Source organism: Vicia villosa, unplaced genomic scaffold (assembly GCF_029867415.1).
Source record: "Vicia villosa cultivar HV-30 ecotype Madison, WI unplaced genomic scaffold, Vvil1.0 ctg.003077F_1_1, whole genome shotgun sequence".
NCBI lineage: Eukaryota > Viridiplantae > Streptophyta > Magnoliopsida > Fabales > Fabaceae > Vicia > Vicia villosa.
In genome coordinates, this window is record NW_026706108.1 from 45,547 (window position 1) to 63,780 (window position 18,234).

The 18,234-nt window shown below is 36.9% G+C and overlaps 1 protein-coding gene across 1 annotated transcript; it reads left to right on the forward strand.

Moving 5' to 3' along the window:
• The first annotated feature begins 3,042 nt into the window (after positions 1-3,042).
• On the forward strand, positions 3,043-6,396 carry LOC131640353 (uncharacterized). The gene is made up of 3 exons (XM_058910757.1): positions 3,043-3,755; positions 4,525-5,697; positions 5,819-6,396. The coding sequence occupies exons 1-3, from the start codon at positions 3,188-3,190 to the stop codon at positions 6,394-6,396; spliced, it is 2,319 nt and encodes a 772-aa protein (XP_058766740.1). The 5' UTR covers positions 3,043-3,187.
• Positions 6,397-18,234: the final 11,838 nt, after the last annotated feature.

Below are 18,234 nucleotides of genomic sequence, written 5' to 3' on the forward strand. Positions count from 1 at the left end.
TTCTTTGATTGTTCATCTCCATACTTGAAGGATCTACACTTTGTGCTTGTTCTTGAAGCTACTTCAACACTTTAATTCAAGAATTGGTAAATTTCTCAATTCTAAGATGTAGATCTTTGTTGCTTGTGTTCAATGCATCTTTGATGCTATATTGGTGCTATTTGATGGTGATTTGATGGAAAATTCGTGCTCCTATGGATATGTGATCATAAGGTGTTTGTATGTTTGCCTAAATCAAGTTTCAAAGTTCATAATGCTGTTTTTTTGAAAACTGTGCGCAGGAAATCGATTTCCGACAGAGGGAAATCGATTTCCACTCTGTTTTTTGCGCCCAAAACTGAACTCTGCACTCAGGAAATCGATTTCCTACAGAGGTAAATCGATTTCCAGTAAGGCAGAATGTGTTTTTTGCCTTTTTTATGCTTGTTTTGGCTTCCTACTTCCTCCACTTCATTAATATCATTGGATCTAGGATGTTGATAGGTTTGAAATGACCTAATCCATAATATTAGATGAATGATATTAATGATAGTGTGAGTTGATTATCTTTTTGTGAATTTTATTCTTCTTCCTCCATTTCATTAATATCATTGGATCTAGGATATTGATAGGTTTGAAAGAACCAAATCCATAATATTAGATGAATGATATTAATGATAGTGTGAGTTGATTATCTTTATGCATTTTATCTTCTCCTTCTCCTTTTTTTCTTTTGATCGATGAAAGTCTTAATACTTTGAGAATTCTTATGGATTCTTAGTAAAGACTAGATCGTTACCTATTTTCCTTTCGTGCGGTATTGTTTTCGGAAGGCGATCTACATATCGTTCTTCTCGCATGCATTAGCACATAAAGTTTTGACCGGCCTCGTTGTAGGGTGATTTCTACATAAATCACTTGGCGATCTGCTTAACATAGCGCAATATTTCGTGTCCCGAATAAAAAAAGATCAAACATGGAAGAGAATTGTATGCGGTTGATTTAAGACTTGTGGAGGTTTTTATCGTGTAGTCGCTATGATTCTATCAAGCTTCTGATAAACCCCATTGAATTTAAATCCGAGTACATCATTCACTCACCATAGATCTTCCTACTAACTTTGATAACATACTTGACAAGTTTCAAGATGGTTATCTTTAACACTTAACAACTAACTTTAATTTCCGCACCTTTACTATACCGCTCTTTATATTACCGCTCTTTATATTTCTCGCTTTATCGCTTTACTTTATCATTTCATCATATTTACTTTCCGTCATTTTCTCTTTGTCCACTTGGACATATGTTTATGCTTCTGTTATTTTTCTTTTGTCCACTTGGACCATACTTTATTTTTTCGCTAAAACACTAATAAATAACCAAAATCTAAAAAATACATAAGGCTCTCTTTGGACTATCGGTTACTATCCCTAGCACTTTGGAGATTCGGACTTATGGACCTAGTACCTCTGGACTCATTCTATTACTATCCTGTGATTGTTCTGTCTGTCTGGCATTGTTCTGTTGTATGTTTATATGTGCAGGTATTTCCTTGAAAGCCCTTGATGGTTAATTCCAAGGCATTGATATAAGGATTTTACCCGAAAACAGCCATTACTCTGCCCAATTTTCGTCAGAATCTTAATGTGCTTAATGAAAAATGGTGCTAAGACAATAAATTCATCTGGATCCCCAAGCGTTAATGTGTTGGTATTGATAAATCCAAAGGATGGGAAAACTACCTTGGCTCTTAATGTCAAGTGTTGGCTTCTTATTCGGTTAGACCGTTTCTTTCCTTAGCTTTTATTTTATGCATTAGGTTAGCCTCTTCATCTCCTCCCATTCTTAAATTTTCAAAATCTTCTCCCTTTTTCCAAAATATTCTTATGTTTGCAATCTTTTCAAAATCTTTTTCTTAAAAATATCTTTCGCCCTTAGCGGCTTTTCTTCAAAAGTTTAGACACCGTTAATTGTCGAAACGAGTGGTTATACCCCACGATTTTGAAATTGATTGATAATAACGAGATCTTTTCCGCGTGAGAGAGCTAGTGGCATACTCGTTGATTTTATCCGAGTTGGCGCCCTTCTTTCATTTGCGATGCAAAGAACTTGTTTGTTCTCATGCTCAAGATCAATGGCTGAGTATTTCTCTCTAACGACAACAAAGTGTTTATTCGTTTTAAAAACGTTTTTTCCCAAAAGCGGAACTACATTAGCTCTGACTTCTCCATTGCACCGAGGAGGTATGTAGGCCCAAAGCTTAACGCTTTGCCGAGCTTATTTTGAAAATAAAACAAACCGTTTTTTAGCACACACACAACACAGATTTTCAAAAAGGTTCCCGTGGAGTACCACGGATATGAGGGGTGCTTTAAACCTTCCCCTCATATAATCAACACCCGAACCTGAGTTCTCTTTCTTGTTTTTTTTTTAAAAAAAACAAAACTTTGGGTTTTACGTTCTTTTCCCTTTTCCTTTGAAAAAATAAAGCGCGGTGGCGATTTCAAAACGGAATACTGATTCGAGTCAATCCCATGGCTTCGATATCAGATTTTCCCCGCTACAACATCATTCTCATCACATTCTCTCTCAACCTCCATCTCTCCCATACGTAACAGATTCCATAACAACCTCTCTAACCGCCACAACCACCATAACCGTATCAAGTTCTCACCTTTCATCATCAACCTCTATACCCGATCCCGAAACACAACCTCGGCTATACAATTTGGTCAAATCTCACATGGTTCATGGTCCTTGTGGTTTGGCAAATCAAAAATCACTTTGTATGAAAGATGGGAGATGCACAAAGTTTTATCCTAAGAAATTCCAAAGTACAACTATAGTGGACCAAGAAGGATACCCGGTTTATAGGAGAAGAAACAACGGACACACCATTCTAAAGAATGACATCATCTTTCATAGTGGTCATATTGTTCCTCACAATCCAAGTTTGTTGTTGAAGTACGAAGCCCACATCAACATGGAATGGTGCAATCAAAATACTTCTATCAAATAACTTTTCAAATATATTAATAAGGGCTCCGATAGAATTTCAGCAATCATACAAGGCCAAGACAAAAACAACGTTGATGAGATCAAACAATATTTGGATTGTCGATACATCTCCCCAAGTGAAGCATGTTGGCGGATATTTTCTTATTCTATTCATGGCAAAAAACCAGCCGTAGAAAGATTGTTTTTTCACATGGAAGGTGAAAATTCCGTGTACTACAAAGACTACGAGCAGGTTGGTGATGTGTTGCTCAAACCAAGTGTAACGGAGTCCATGTTTACGGCTTGGTTTGAGGCTAACAAAACTTATGAGGAAGCAAGGTTACTAACTTATGGGGACTTTGTTTCTAAATTTGTCTATCATAAACGAAGTCGAAGTTGGAAACCAAGGAAGCGAGGGTATACCATTGGTCGACTGATTTGGGTTCCCCAATCCACCGGCGAGTTGTTTTATTTAAGAATGATGCTTACCGTCAAGAAAGGTCCGTTGTGCTATCAAGATATCAAAACGGTTGATGGTAAGAAGTGCAAAACTTTTAGAGATGCGTGCTTTGCGATGGGTTTTTTACAAGATGATCGTGAATTTGTCGAGGCAATAAAAGAGGCGCATCTTTGGGGTTCGGGACCTTTTTTGCGCAAACTTTTTGTGACAATGTTACTTTCGGGATCCATGAACAGACCTGAACATGTTTGGAGAAAGACTTGGAGATATTTATCGGATGGCATACTCTATGATCAACGGTTATTGGCAAGAAATCAAGGTATTTAATCTTACTATATTTGTGATCTTTTTTCTTTATTTGCCTTGCTGTTACAAATTATGCCAATACTTTCCGTGGTTATTAGTAGGAATATAGTCCATAGTTTGGAATACGATAAATGTTCTTAAGCGACATATACAATCACGGAAAGTACATTCATTACTTAAGGCTTTACTTAATTATAGTTGTCTATTTAATTCATTACATGATTTAGTATAGTTTATATTATTTCAATTCAACGTGGGGAGCATGAACCTTTTTATGATGGAAGGGTATACTAGAAGGTAGTGATATTGTCCATAGTTAGTAAAATTTATCCAGTTCTGTTTTGGAACTCACTGAATGGCTGATTCAGCAACAGCTAGAAACAATACATGCATAAGACACATAGTTGCAATACACCTTGCTGGAACCCATGATAATCTTCAGGTGGATGTTGATTTTTCAATGCGGACCATTATATATAAAGCTTATGTATGCAAACAGCTGTTACAGATTTGCAATGTTATAGAATTTTTGACATTATCCAATAATATTTGATAAGGCCAACGAAAATATAATGTAACAAATTTTACATATAGGTTCTGAATTTATACATTATAGGTTTTATTTACATTTCATTTTTTAGTGGATTACACTGTTACGGTATTAATAATTATAATCCACAAGGTTCTCAATGTACAGTATGAACTCAACGGTTTTAATTCATAATATTTCCAATTTCTTGCATAGTGTTCATAATATGTATTACTTACCTTTTTAATCATAGGTTTGACAATGAGCGATGCCGAGCTTAAGGAACGGACACTGATGGCTATTGAAACACTATTGCAAAATAATAATCGTAGCTTAAAGGACTTCAAACCAATGCCAGTTCCAAAAGAGGATGTCATTTTCTTTACAGGAAACAGATTACTTTATGATGAACGTCAATATGATGTTGTTGAACAACATCAAATTTTTGAACATTTGTCTGCTTCTCTTACAAGTAATATGACTCTCTTATTACAACAATTTAGAATAGTTAAACTCTTGCATTATATTAACAAAGCTGTTTGGAAACATCTCTTATACATAGATGAACAAAGAGGAATTTTTGAGGAAATCATGGATGCTGTAGAGAAGCAACAAGGAGGTGTTTTTTTTCTGTATGGCTATGGTGGAACTGGTAAGACCTTTATGTGGAAAACTTTATCAGCAGCACTTAGGTCTAAGAAAAAAATTGTCTTGCCTGTTGCCTCAAGTGGAATTGCAAGTTTGTTGTTACCAGGTGGAAGAACAGCTCATTCTAGATTTAGGATTCCTATTCCGACTTTAGAAAATTCTATTTGCAACATTGAAAAACAAGATGATCTTGCTGGGCTTCTAAAGATGACAGATTTAATTATATGGGATGAGGCTCCTATGGCCAATAAATTTTGCTTTGAATCTCTCGACAAATCCTTAAGAGATATTATGAGTGGAATCCCCCATGCATCTAAGAAAGTTTTTGGTGGTAAGGTTGTTGTGTTTGGTGGTGACTTCAGACAAATTCTCCCTGTTATACCGAGAGGAACTAGATCAGACATTATCCATGCAACAATAAATGCTTCTTATATTTGGGATCATTGTAAGGTCTTGAGGCTTACAAAGAACATGCGCTTGCAAAATGGTGATAATGATCCTTCTACAGATGATGACATAAGGAGCTTTTCTGAGTGGATTTTAAAAATTGGAGATGGGACCATGTGTGAGCCAAATGATGGTTATGTTGATATTTGTATTCCAGATGAGTTCTTAATTTCTAGCTTTTCTGATCCAATCAAGGCAATTGTTGAAGATACATACCCTGATCTCATTCATAATTATCTTGATTCCAATTATCTTCAAAGTCGTGCGATCTTAGCTTCAACAATTGAAGTTGTTGATGATATCAACCAATATATCACAAATCTTATTCCAGGTATATAAATCACACTTAGTTCATTGTGTTTAAGTTAATTGCTAAGACCTTTTTATATGTTTTGCAAAATTATGGTGCCCATTCATTGTAACTAAATATAGGTCTTTGTAAATTGTTGTAGGAGAAGAGAAAGAATACTTTAGTAGTGATTCTATTGATAAATCTGATGTCACTAGCTTTGATGCATATGAGCATGTGACACCCGAGTTCCTAAATGCTCTCAAGACTTTGGGACTGCCTAACCATTCAATCAAGTTGAAAGTTGGTGCCACTATTATGTTGATGCCCAATCTAGATCAGTCTGAAGGATTGTGCAATGGTACAAGGCTAACTGTAACCCGACTTGCTAATCATGTCATTGAAGCTAAGATCATTTCTGGAAAAAATATTGGTAACTTATTTTATATTCCTAGAATGTCTCTATCTCCCTCACAATCGCCATGGCCGTTTAAATTGGTAAGGCGACAGTTTCCAATTATTGTTTCCTTTGCCATGACTATTAACAAATCCCAAGGGCAATCACTTGATAATGTTGGTTTGTATTTGCCTAAAGAAGTTTTTAGTCATGGGCAATTATATGTGGCTATCTCAAGAGTCAAATCGAAAAAGGGTTTAAGGATTCTTATTCATGACAAAGATAATCAATCTATGAGCTCTACCACCAATGTTGTATTCAAAGAAGTGTTCCATAACATTTGAAAAGGTCCAATTTTTATAAATATTATCTTATCATGCCATTAACAACATTTGGTAAATATTTGTTGCTCTTTACATGCACATGCTAACTTATTATTCGTTTTCAAACTATTTCAGGTCCAAACACTGACTTCATTTTTTAGATTCGTGCTGCAGCCAATGTTGTTTTCAAACAACCGTTCCTTAAAGGTCCAATTTTTATAAATATTTTCTTATCATGCCATTAACAATATTTGCTAAATATTTGTTGTTGTTTAAATGCACATTCTAACTTATTATTCGTTTTCAATGATTTTCAGGTCCAAACATTCACTCCATTTTTGAGATTAATGCTTCAGCCATATTTGAATTTCCAATCAAACATGCAAAATAGTGTTTGGACATTATTGCTCCTTCATGTTTAATGACATTCTAAAAACTAAGTATATCCTATTTGAATTATGATTTTGAGTTGATAAAGATTTGGTTCAATGGTTTTTTATTTTTAAGTTGGCATATCTTGAAAAGTCGCACGGGTTTGTAACTAGTTTGATAAAAAAAATCAGCTGCTACGAGAAAAAGTTCCACTACACAACACCCATACCATAACACCATACACTCCAATGTACTCACTATATAAGCAAGAGCTCCCCTCATTTTCAACGGACGCTTCATGATTTTATTTTTCACACTTTTTCAGTTTCACACATCATTCTCATCACATTCTCTCTCAACCTCCATCTCTCCCATACGTAACAGATTCCATAACAACCTCTCTAACCGCCACAACCACCATAACCGTATCAAGTTCTCACCTTTCATCATCAACCTCTATACTCTTCCTCATCAATCACTGTCAACAACCTCATCACCTCCATGCCATCAACATCACCATTTCAACTTCTCCATCGGTCTTCATGACTCATTTTCATCTCGTCGTCAACCTCGGTTTTCCAGAGCGTATATCATCAAGCTGCGGGCTCTAATCTCCATGGAAAGGTTTAATCATCATCAACACCAAGAGTTGCTGGTATGTATATGGAGTTGACTGAAATCTTGTGTTTATTTCACAAACTATCGTCCATGGCACCGGTGAATCATCATCAACACAAATATTCAAGATAGCCTGTAAAATTTTCTGAAGAATTGAACCGAGTTTGTTACGTCGACAGGTAAGTGTTCTTGATCCCTCTCTTCATTGCAGCTACCATGGTTAAGGCATATAGTGTATCCTACTCCTTACACAAGGATTTGGATGATTAGCGCCGATGTTCTCAATGCTGTATGTTGCATCATGCCACTTGCATTTATTTCGGATTCGAACTTGTGATGCTTTGTTCTTGACGTTAGAGTGTTTAAACGTTATAACTAATAGAATATTCAGAATCCACGTTAAAAATCGAGTGGAAGAGTGGTTCCGTTTTTAATTTCTGGGCGTATGCATGCCAGCTCCGGCGAGCATTCAATCGGAGAAGGTGACCGGAAATTTGCTCCGGCACCTGTATGTTGTTGAGTTATTTTATCCCATTGGCTAGGTGGCGCGGTCTTATTGGTCCGTTTTTCCCATTTTTTTGGCAATTTCGTTTTATTATAATCATTGGCTAGTGATGTGTGCAGTTCTGATTGGCTTGTGTTTAACTTTGTCTTTAGTCATTTAAAACTCCACTGAAGCAATTGATACCATGTCATGTTCTCGTTTTATTTTAGATCATAGGTTATAATATAATTTCACATGCTGATAAAAGAAACAAATGAAATAAATGGATGCATGATTCAATGCAATGTTTGGGCTGGTCATACGTGAACCATTGGGCCTTAGTGCCATTTCTATTCATACATCTCATTTGGGCCCAGCGCACCAATAACACATAGATTTTAGTTCATTTGGCTTTTACTAACACACCCCCTGTTAATAGTAAAAAAAAAAAAATAGTTTTTTTTTATTCTTTTGCTTGATATGTGAATTTTGCTTAAACAAAAAATGACAAAAATAGTTTTTCTTGCCAATTAGTTTTTTAAGGAATCATTGTTTTTAATTAGACTTTAATTGGTGATTTCTTTGCATTTTGATTGGTTCTTACATTAAAAAATAAATAGTTTTTAGTTTTAATTTTTGAAAATGGTTCTAAGCTTGATAAAAAAATGCCTTTGTGATTGAAAATTTTCATTGTTAGTTTAGGTTATGTTTCTCTTGTTTTTGTGAATATTTGCTATATTTTGTAAAATACCAAAAATATCCCTAGTTGTTAAAGTTGATTTTAATCAACTTAAATAACTTTTTCCCTATCTCTTTTATATTCTATTAAGTTTTAGACTTTTAAGACAACAATTAGGCTAGAAAATAGGTTAGTCTCCCTTGTTCATTTCTTTTTTCTTTTCAACATTAAAACACTAATAAATAGAGACTCGAATCACACCTTACTAAAAGTGGGAGAGAAATGAGTGGGATTTATTCCCTAATCTGTTTCTCAATCACTTAGTGGGAGAGAAATGAGTGGGATTCATTCCCTAATCTGTTTCTCGATCACTATATAATGGGAAAGAAATGAGTGGGATTCATTCCCTAATCTGTTTCTCGATCATTATACATTTTTATGTGATTCGAATTGCAAAGTAAATTCCCTTAAAAAATACTCAACTAAAAACACTTAAAACACCTAATAAAGGCTCGAATTAAAACAAAGTAATGAAGTGGTGCGAAACCTTGTATTGGGTTTTGTTCATCATGTAGTCACATAAAAAACACAAACCCAAGTTCATTCTTCTGCTAAGAACAAGTTAAGTCCAGTCCAGAAATAGGCGTATAAGTCTCCAAAGGTCGAGCATCGTTGATTGTGACCTTAACCTCTGTTCAACTAAAATACACAAAACAAATGGAAACTATTAAGCCAAACTACGGTAGCTCTGATTCCTTGTAAGGGATACGTAGGCATTGGGTCGCGGGGCCTAAGCGAGCACACTTGTTTCTTTTCCCCGTGTTTATTTTGCATGCATTCGCATTTAGGTTTTAGACATAGATACACCCTTTAGATAGAAACAAACGTAGGTGGATACTGAAGGATAGAAAAACACTTAGAAAGAGGGGTTTGAATAAGTATAGCTTTAAAACTTGTAAGATAAAAACTATTTGCACAATGATTTTTATCCTAGTTCGTTGTTAACTAAACTACTCTAGTCCACCCCCTTGGAGTGATTTACCTTACCTGAGGATTTAATCCACTAATCACACGAGATTACAATGGTTTTCCACTTAGCCAACTGCTAAGTCTTATAGAGTATACTGATCACAACCTGATCACTCTAGGAACAATCTGCTTAGATACCTTCTAAGACTTTCTAGAGTATATTGATCAACAACCTGATCACTCTAGTTCTTACAACTTAATGTAAACAAATTCTTTTAAGAGTTACAATGCTTCTTATAAAGCTATTATCACAACTGTGATTTTCTCTTAAGTTTAAGCTTAAATCTCACTAAGATATTACAACAGCAATGTAGTGAGTTTGATGAAGTTTGAGAGCTTTTGATTTGAACAGCGTTTCTGCAAGTTGGTTCAGAGTTCGTAAATCGTAAGTCGTAACCTTGCTTCTCATCAGAACTTCATATTTATAGGCGCTTGAGAAGATGACCGTTGGGAGCATTTAATGCTTTGCGTAATCCGTACAGCATTGCATTTAATGTTTCACTCTTTTGTCAACTACCTCGAGCCTTGTTTTTGCTGTGTCTATTGACGTTGCCTTTAATAGCTTCTAACGTTCCTTTTGTCAGTCAGTGTAGCCTGCCACTCTTGTACTTGCTTCTGATCTGATGTTTGTGTGAACAACGTTTGAATATCATCAGAGTCAAACAGCTTGGTGCAGAGCATCTTCTTGTCTTTTGACCTTGAAGTGCTTCTGAGCGTGATACCATGAGAACTTCAGTGCTTCTGCTTTTGATCTCAAGTTCTTCTGATGCTTCCATAGACCCATGTTCTGATTCTACTTGACCATCTTCTGATGTCTTGCCAGACCATGTTCTGATGTTGCATGCTGAACCTTCTGAGTCAGTGCTTCTTGCGCTGATTTTGTGCATACTCTTTATATAATTCCTGAAATGGAAATTGCATAGTATTAGAGTACCACATTATCTCATACAAAATTCATATGCTTGTTATCATCAAAACTAAGAATATTGATCATAACAAATCTTGTTCTAACAATCTCCCCCTTTTTGATGAAGACAAAAACATACATAAATGATATGAATTTGCGATCAAAATATCAGACGGCTAAAGACAATTACACAGCTATAGCATAAGCATATAAACATTGTGTGTGAATATGTCTCCCCCTAAGATTAACAATCTCCCCCTGAGATAAATAATCTCCCCCTGAAATAAATACTGGAAGAAATTTATAAATAAAGGACTTCCCTGAGTATTTTCCATTTCAGTTGAGACGATCACATATGCTTAGATCTTCAGAACATTCATAGCTTATGATTCTTGCTTCCATTTGGACAGCTTCAGAACTTGAATTTCTTCGATCTTCAGAATATTCATAGCTTCTGATTCTTGCTTCCATAGGACAGCTTCAGAACTTGAATTTATTCTAGAATCATTGCATGCTAGATTGTATCAGAACATTGTTGAATGTAGCAGAGCATCATCAGAGCATCTCTACATCCTGAAATGTTACAGAACAAGCTAAACGACAAAAGTCAGCATGAATGAATCAGAACATAAAATATGTATCAGAACATATAATATGAATCAGAGCAAACAACAGTAATGTTTCAGAGCATATTTTAGAACTAAAAACATGCATCAGAACATATAAGGAATAAGAATGAGTTAGAACATATTCTATCAGAATATCGTAACATTCTTCCTTCTTGCTTCTGATCTTGAAGCTTTGTAGCACTCAGCTTGCTTCAATTTTCATGAGCTTGTTTCTATACAAAATTGCTTTTCCCCATGTCTTTGCTTCTCATGTTGAGCTTTAAAGAGGATCTTCAATTCCTGCAAAACACTCAAAGACATAGAACTTGCTAGTTCTGTTAGAAATGTGGAGCCTTTCTCCCAGCAACTGATAAAATAAATCAGATCATTTATCACATTTTTCTCCCCCTTTTTGTCATAACATCAAAAACATAAAAGATTCAGATGAAAAACAAGACAAACAATATGAGAGAAGAAAAGATAAATTTCATTGATAGCTAGAGAGAAATTATCAGAAGTACAAAAGTACATGGAAGATGCATAGAAAACAGATGCAGCAAACAAAGAAAACAATCTAAGACTCAAAGACTAAGATGACCCTAGCTTGGACATGATCTTGGCCAGCATGTCATGAATCCCATTGTTGCTCTCAGTCTGCCTCTCCATGAAGGTGCGGAACTCAGCATTGATCGTGCGTTGCTCATCCATGTGAGAAGATATCTCAGCCTGGTTCTTCTGAATAACTTCCAGAGTCTTCGCGAGACGAGAAGGTTCATCAGAAGAAGCTTCACAACTTCTGTCCAGAGGGATAGCATTTTGAACCGCAGCTTCTATTGTCAGATCATCACCTTGATTTTCCTCAACAGGAATACTTTCAGCAGGATGATCTTCAGCATCTGCTTCTTCCATAGAAGCATCTCCATATTCTGCAGCAGGCACCTCAGAATCTCCATTCTCAAGAGCCTGAAGAATGGCAGCCAGATTCCTTGGAGCAGAAGGACCTTCAACTTCTGGAGGATCAGCAACTTCTGGGATGACCAAATCAGGGTCTTCTTCAGAAGGATTCTCCCTCAGAAAGTCAAACAGCGATTTGAAGTCTCCAATTAGAACTGGATACTGAGGTCTCCAGATCACAATCTCTCTGCAAGGATTAGCTTCCATTGCTGCAGCAATTCTTGCTTCCTCAAGTTCATCAACAAACTTATTTTCTTCAAAGATATATCTCTCTCCGAGACGACTGAACCAGAAGTCTTCATAACTCCTCAGAATTCCACAAGGGCGTGGAGCAGTTTCTACACAAATTTCCTAAAGTTCTTCAAAACAAGCATCTGCTTTTCTTCGGAAGATTCTCCAGAACTTTCGCATAGCAACATCATTCAGGCCAGAACTTTCAACAATTCTGAGAGTATCAAAGACTCTTCTGAGATTCCTTTTTACCATTTCAAAAATTACACCAATAGGGTATTCTCGGCGGGATTTTATTTTGGTTATTGGGGAATCAAGGTTAGGGACATAATAGGGTTAAGGCTCTCTATCCAACCTATAAGAAGATTCTGCTTTATTCTCAGAGTCTAACACTACCATTTCAGCTTCAGGACGAGGCTTGGGAGTGTAATTGCAGTCACGGAGCAATTGCTCATGTGATGCAGAATTTGGAAGACCAGAACCAGAGAGGTTGTTTTAAGAGGTGGAAGGAATAGGTTCATAATTTGCATGAGGAGGTGGTTGAGAAGTGGATATATTAGAGTGAGGTGGAAAGAGTGTTTGTAGGGGTGGTATATCAAGAACAAGATTGTCAAGGGCCTGGTCAGAAGCAAGGTTGGTTGTGGGTGGAGATGAAGGAATGGGAGCATTTTTTATGGGTGAGGGAGGGGGAGTAAGGGTTTTGGTTATAGGAGAGGAAGGAGGTGTGAGAACATGGACTTTTATGGGTGATTCTGATGGGGCCTTTTCTGGTTGATTTACTGGTTCAGGGGTTTGAGCAACAGCTATTGGTGCAACTTCTGAACGTATAGTAGGAACAGAATCAGGTTCAGAGAGATGAATACCTTTGGATACCTTCTGAACAGCTTCAAACACATCCTCAAGCTTCTTCTGCTTCTTACTCTTCTGCTCTTCCACAATCTTAGCCTTCCCAAGAGAGATTTCTCTTCTTCTGGCAGATTCCAGTGTCTCCTTCTCACTAGCAACAACTTTCTGACCTCCAACTGCTTGAGTTGTTGGTCCTTGAGATATTTTAACTTGCTGATTCACAGCTTCTTGAACATCCTCATCATCATCAGAGGCATCAATTATTAATTTTCTTGTTTTTGCTTTCTTCTTCTCAACAGCCTTTCCAGTGTCAACATTTTTATTCATCTTTCTCTTCTTCTTATTCTTCTCAGCAGTCTCCTTCTTACTCTTCTCATTTGTAACTGAAGTAACCTGAACTCCTTCAGCAACAACTTCTTCTGGAACGGCTTTCTCAACAGTAGTAGCCGCAGCTACACTCTGAACTACCTTCTCCCGATTATTAGAAGGATGATCAAATTTTCTCCTAGTCCTTCTTTCCTTCTTTTCAGCAACTTCAGGAATAGCTTCTGAAACAGCAGACCTGGAAGTAGAGGTTTTCTTGCGACCTTCTTTAGCAGGAGCACCTTTTTCTTGATCTTTTACTCCTTCATCTTCCTTGAGTGACTTCAGATATCTAGTTTTGACTCCTGGCACCTCACTTCTAAAGAAGGGTTCAAAGTCAGCAAGAATAGGATCTCTCCTGCTTCTTACTCCAGGAAGAGGTTGAGGGGCTTTGATGATAGTATCAATAACACTCATCTTTCTCAAGGTGAGAGCATTCAAGCAACTTCCAGTATTGACAGCCAGATCTTTGATGGTACCTTCAGCTTCCAAGTTCTCAACTATCTTGGAATGAACCAGAAGGTTTGTAATGATTCTTCCAAAAGGAATAATAGTACACTTCTTTACTCTAAAGGCATTTCTGGAATCCCTCACAGCATTCCACATGTGGTTGAATATTATGTAGATAACATCAACCTTCTTCTTAGTGGCAATGCAATACAGAATGTATTTCTGCTCATTGTTGATGAAATCTGCAGCATGTGTTCCTTTCCTGTGATAGAAACACCCCAGAAGAATCTTGGTCCAGATTTTATAAAGATCCCTCATGTCCTTGACACGCTTTGTCTCCTTTACGTCTGTGTAAAGGGTAGACAACACTTCTTCCCAATCAGCCCTTTGATCAATTTCGTGAGCACCCTCAGGGTTTCTTAGATCGAACATCATTCTCAGGATGTTCTCAGTAATGACCACAAACTTCCCATGGACGAAGGACGTAATGGATTTAGGAGCAACAACTGCATGCACCCAAAATTCCTTAACAAGATCTGGGTAGACCGGTCCACAGAACTCAGCAAACAATGAAGTCCACCCTTGAAAAATGATATCTTCTTTAAGACGATATCCATGTTCTTCGATGCTATCAAAATCTACCATGAGTTCACAGATAACTTCCAACTCCTTTTTGGGAATAGAACAGGCAATAACCGGAGTAATTTGCTGATCTTCTTCTCGTAGATGGAGAGGGACAGATGAGCCAACATTGTGAGATGATGAAGCGGCCATTAAAATAGTACTGAGATTTGAAGAACAATTTCTGGGTTTGCGCTTAGGGTTTGAGAAAAGACCGAAAAGGTTGCAAAAATGCATGCAAGAAGAAAGAGAGAATGGGAGCGAAAAAGATAAACGTTATGATTTGAATTGTATTTATAGAGACAGATTTGAAAATGAATGCAATAAAGTTATGAGAATGAACAGTTACAGAATCAAATGAAATCAATTGCATTAAATGATGAGTGACGTTAGATGAGAGATCGTGGTAAATGAAATGATTTAACACAGTTACCTAGGGCGGCGTCCCATCAGATTAACTCACGCTTTTACCAACCGTACATACACGTGTTCACCATCAGAGTACTCTTGATGACAGCTGTGTTGCACTGAATAGAACTTTTCATCTTCTGATTCTGATCACTGCTTCTGATTGTTATTCTTTAGAAATGATCTGGTTCTGATAGGATCATCTTTCTTTCCAAGGATCACATCTTCTGAATGAGCTGAGGTGAGTTTAGAAGATCTTCTGACTGTTGGCTCTTCAGAAATTCTGAGATTCTCTAAAGATGCAGCAACTTGATCTTCTGATTCTTTGTTTCTGAGACTTTCAGCTTCTGGAGCTTTGCTTCTTGGTTCTACAGTTGCTGATATGTCAATATCTATATCTGCAAAATTCTCAAACTGCTTTGGCTTTTCAAGACCAAGCTTATCATCAAATCTGATATTGATTGATTCTTCTATAACCAATGTTTCAGTGTTGTATACTCTGTAGCCTTTAGAGCGTTCAGAATATCCAAGAAGGAAACATTTTTTATCCTTAGAATCAAACTTACCAAGATGATCTTTAGTGTTCAGAATAAAACACACACATCCAAAAGGATGAAAATATGAAATGTTGGGCTTTCTATTCTTCCACAATTCATAAGGAGTCTTATTTAGAATAGGTCTTATAGAGATTCTATTCTGAATATAACATGCAGTGTTTATTGCTTCTGCCCAGAAGTGCTTAGCCATATTGGTCTCATTGATCATGGTTCTGGCCATTTCTTGCAGAGTCCTATTCTTTCGCTCTACAACTCCATTTTGTTGTGGAGTTCTAGGGCAAGAGAAATCATGGGCAATACCATTTTCTTTGAAGAACTCCTCAAAGAATCTGTTCTCAAATTCGCCACCATGATCACTTCTGACCTTTATGATTTTGCACTCCTTCTCAGATTGGATCTGAGTGCAGAATTCAAAGAACACTGAATGAGACTCATCCTTGTGTTTTAAGAACTTTACCCATGTCCAGCGGCTATAATCATCTACGATGACTAATCCATATTTCTTCCCTCTGACAGTTGCTGTTTTGACTGGTCCAAACAGATTAATGTGCAGAAGTTCTAACGGCCTTGAGGAAGAGACAACATTCTTAGATTTGAATGTAGGTTTGGAGAACTTGCCCTTCTGACATGCTTCACAAAGAGCATCTGATTTATATTTCAGATTTGGGAGTCCTCTAACCAGATTTAGTTTGTTAATTTGAGAAATCTTTCTCAAACTAGCATGTCCTAATCTTCTGTGCCAGACCCATTGCTCTTCAGAAACAGACATAAGACAAGTCACCTTCTGCTTCTCAAGATCAGAAAGATCAATCTTATAAATGTTGTTCTTTCTCTTGCCTGTAAATAGGATTGAGCCATCCTTCTGACTTACAGCCTTGCAAGACTTTTGATTGAAGATTATATCATAACCATTGTCACTTAATTGACTTATGGACAATAAGTTATGCGTTAATCCTTCTACAAGAAGTACATTAGTTATGGAAGGAGAGTTACCAATACTTATGGTTCTAGAGCCAATAATCTTGCCCTTCTGATCTCCTCCAAACTTGACTTCTCCACCAGATTTAAGCACCAGGTCTTGGAACATAGACCTTCTTCCCGTCATGTGTCGCGAGCACCCAGAGTCCAGGTACCATGACATTTTGTGCTTTGTCCTCTTTGCTGCTAAGGATATCTGCAACAGAAATTATCTTCTCCTTAGGTACCCACAATTTCTAGGGTCCTTTCTTGTTAGTTTTCCTCAAGTTCTGATTGAACTTGGGTTTAGCATTATAAGTAACAGGAGGAACAACATGATATTCTTTAGGTTTGGCAGCATGATATTTTTTAGGTTGTGTCACATGCTTCTTGGTGTGTTTAGTGTTAAAACTCTGTGCATGTGAAGTGAGCCTAATATCATGAGAGTGGCCATATTTTAACTGATCATACAATGGTTTGTATGTGATTTTCAAATCATCAACAGGTTCAAATTTGTGTGAGGTATCACCCTCATAGCCAAAACCAAACCTTTTGTTTCCAGAAACACCATATATCATAGAAGCAAGATGACTTCTGCCAATACTTCTAGATAGTAACTTCCTGAAGCTCGAGTCATATTCTTTCAGAATATGATTGAGACTGGGAATGGATTTTTCTGATTCAGAAGGAGATCCAATATCTTTGGATAATTTTAAAACTTTTTCCTTTAGTTCAGAATTTTCCACTTCCAACTTCTTAGTTTCAAATTTAAATTGCTTTTTCAGCTTTTTGTATTTGATACTTAGATGAGCCTTGAGTTCCAGAAGTTCAGTTAAACTGGAAAATAACTCTTCTCTAGATAGTTCAGAAAATACCTCTTCAGAATCTGATTCTGATGTAGATTCTGATCCATCATCCACTGTAGCCATCAGTGCAAAGTTAGCTTGCTCGCCTTCAGAGTCTGATTCTGATTCAGAATCATCCCATGTTTCCATAAGACCTTTCTTCTCATGAAACTTATTCTTGGGATTCTCCTTCTGAAGTTTTGGACATTCACTCTTGAAGTGTCCAGGCTCATTGCACTCATAGCAGACGACCTTCTTCTTGTCAGATCTTCTGCCACCAAAAGATTCTCCTCGTTCAAACTTCTTTGAACTTCTGAAGCTCTTGAACTTCCTTTGCTTGCTTTTCCAGAGTTGGTTAACCCTTCTGGAGATCATGGACAGTTCATCTTCTTCTTCTGATTCTGATTCTTCAGAATCTACTTCTTCAGCCTGAAAAGCATTAGTGCATTTTTTAACATTAGATTTTAATGCAATAGACTTACCTTTCTTCTGAGGCTCATTTGCATCTAGCTCTATCTCATGGCTTCTTAAGGCACTGATTAGCTCTTCCAAAGAGACATCATTCAGATTCTTTGCTATCTTGAATGCAGTCACCATTGGACCCTGTAATACGGTGAACTGACTTTTAATCGAAATGTTGCGGTTAAGCAAGAGTCGCCACCGACTTTTATTTTATCCAAACAAGTTAGAAAGGCTAAAAGAAACAGAAAAAAACCTTTTAGAGAAAACAGGGTTTGGGGGGTAATTTATGCAAAGGGAAGGTGTAAGGCACCCTTTGCATCCATGGTTTTCCATGGGCTCTTAATTGCTTTGCTCGTTTTGTAGAAGAAAAAGATGTGGACTTTAGCTCGTAAATGAGCGTAGCCATTTTGAAGAATTATGAGAAAGAATATAGAAAAAGGTTTTAGAGCAAGGCAAAGCAATTAGGGA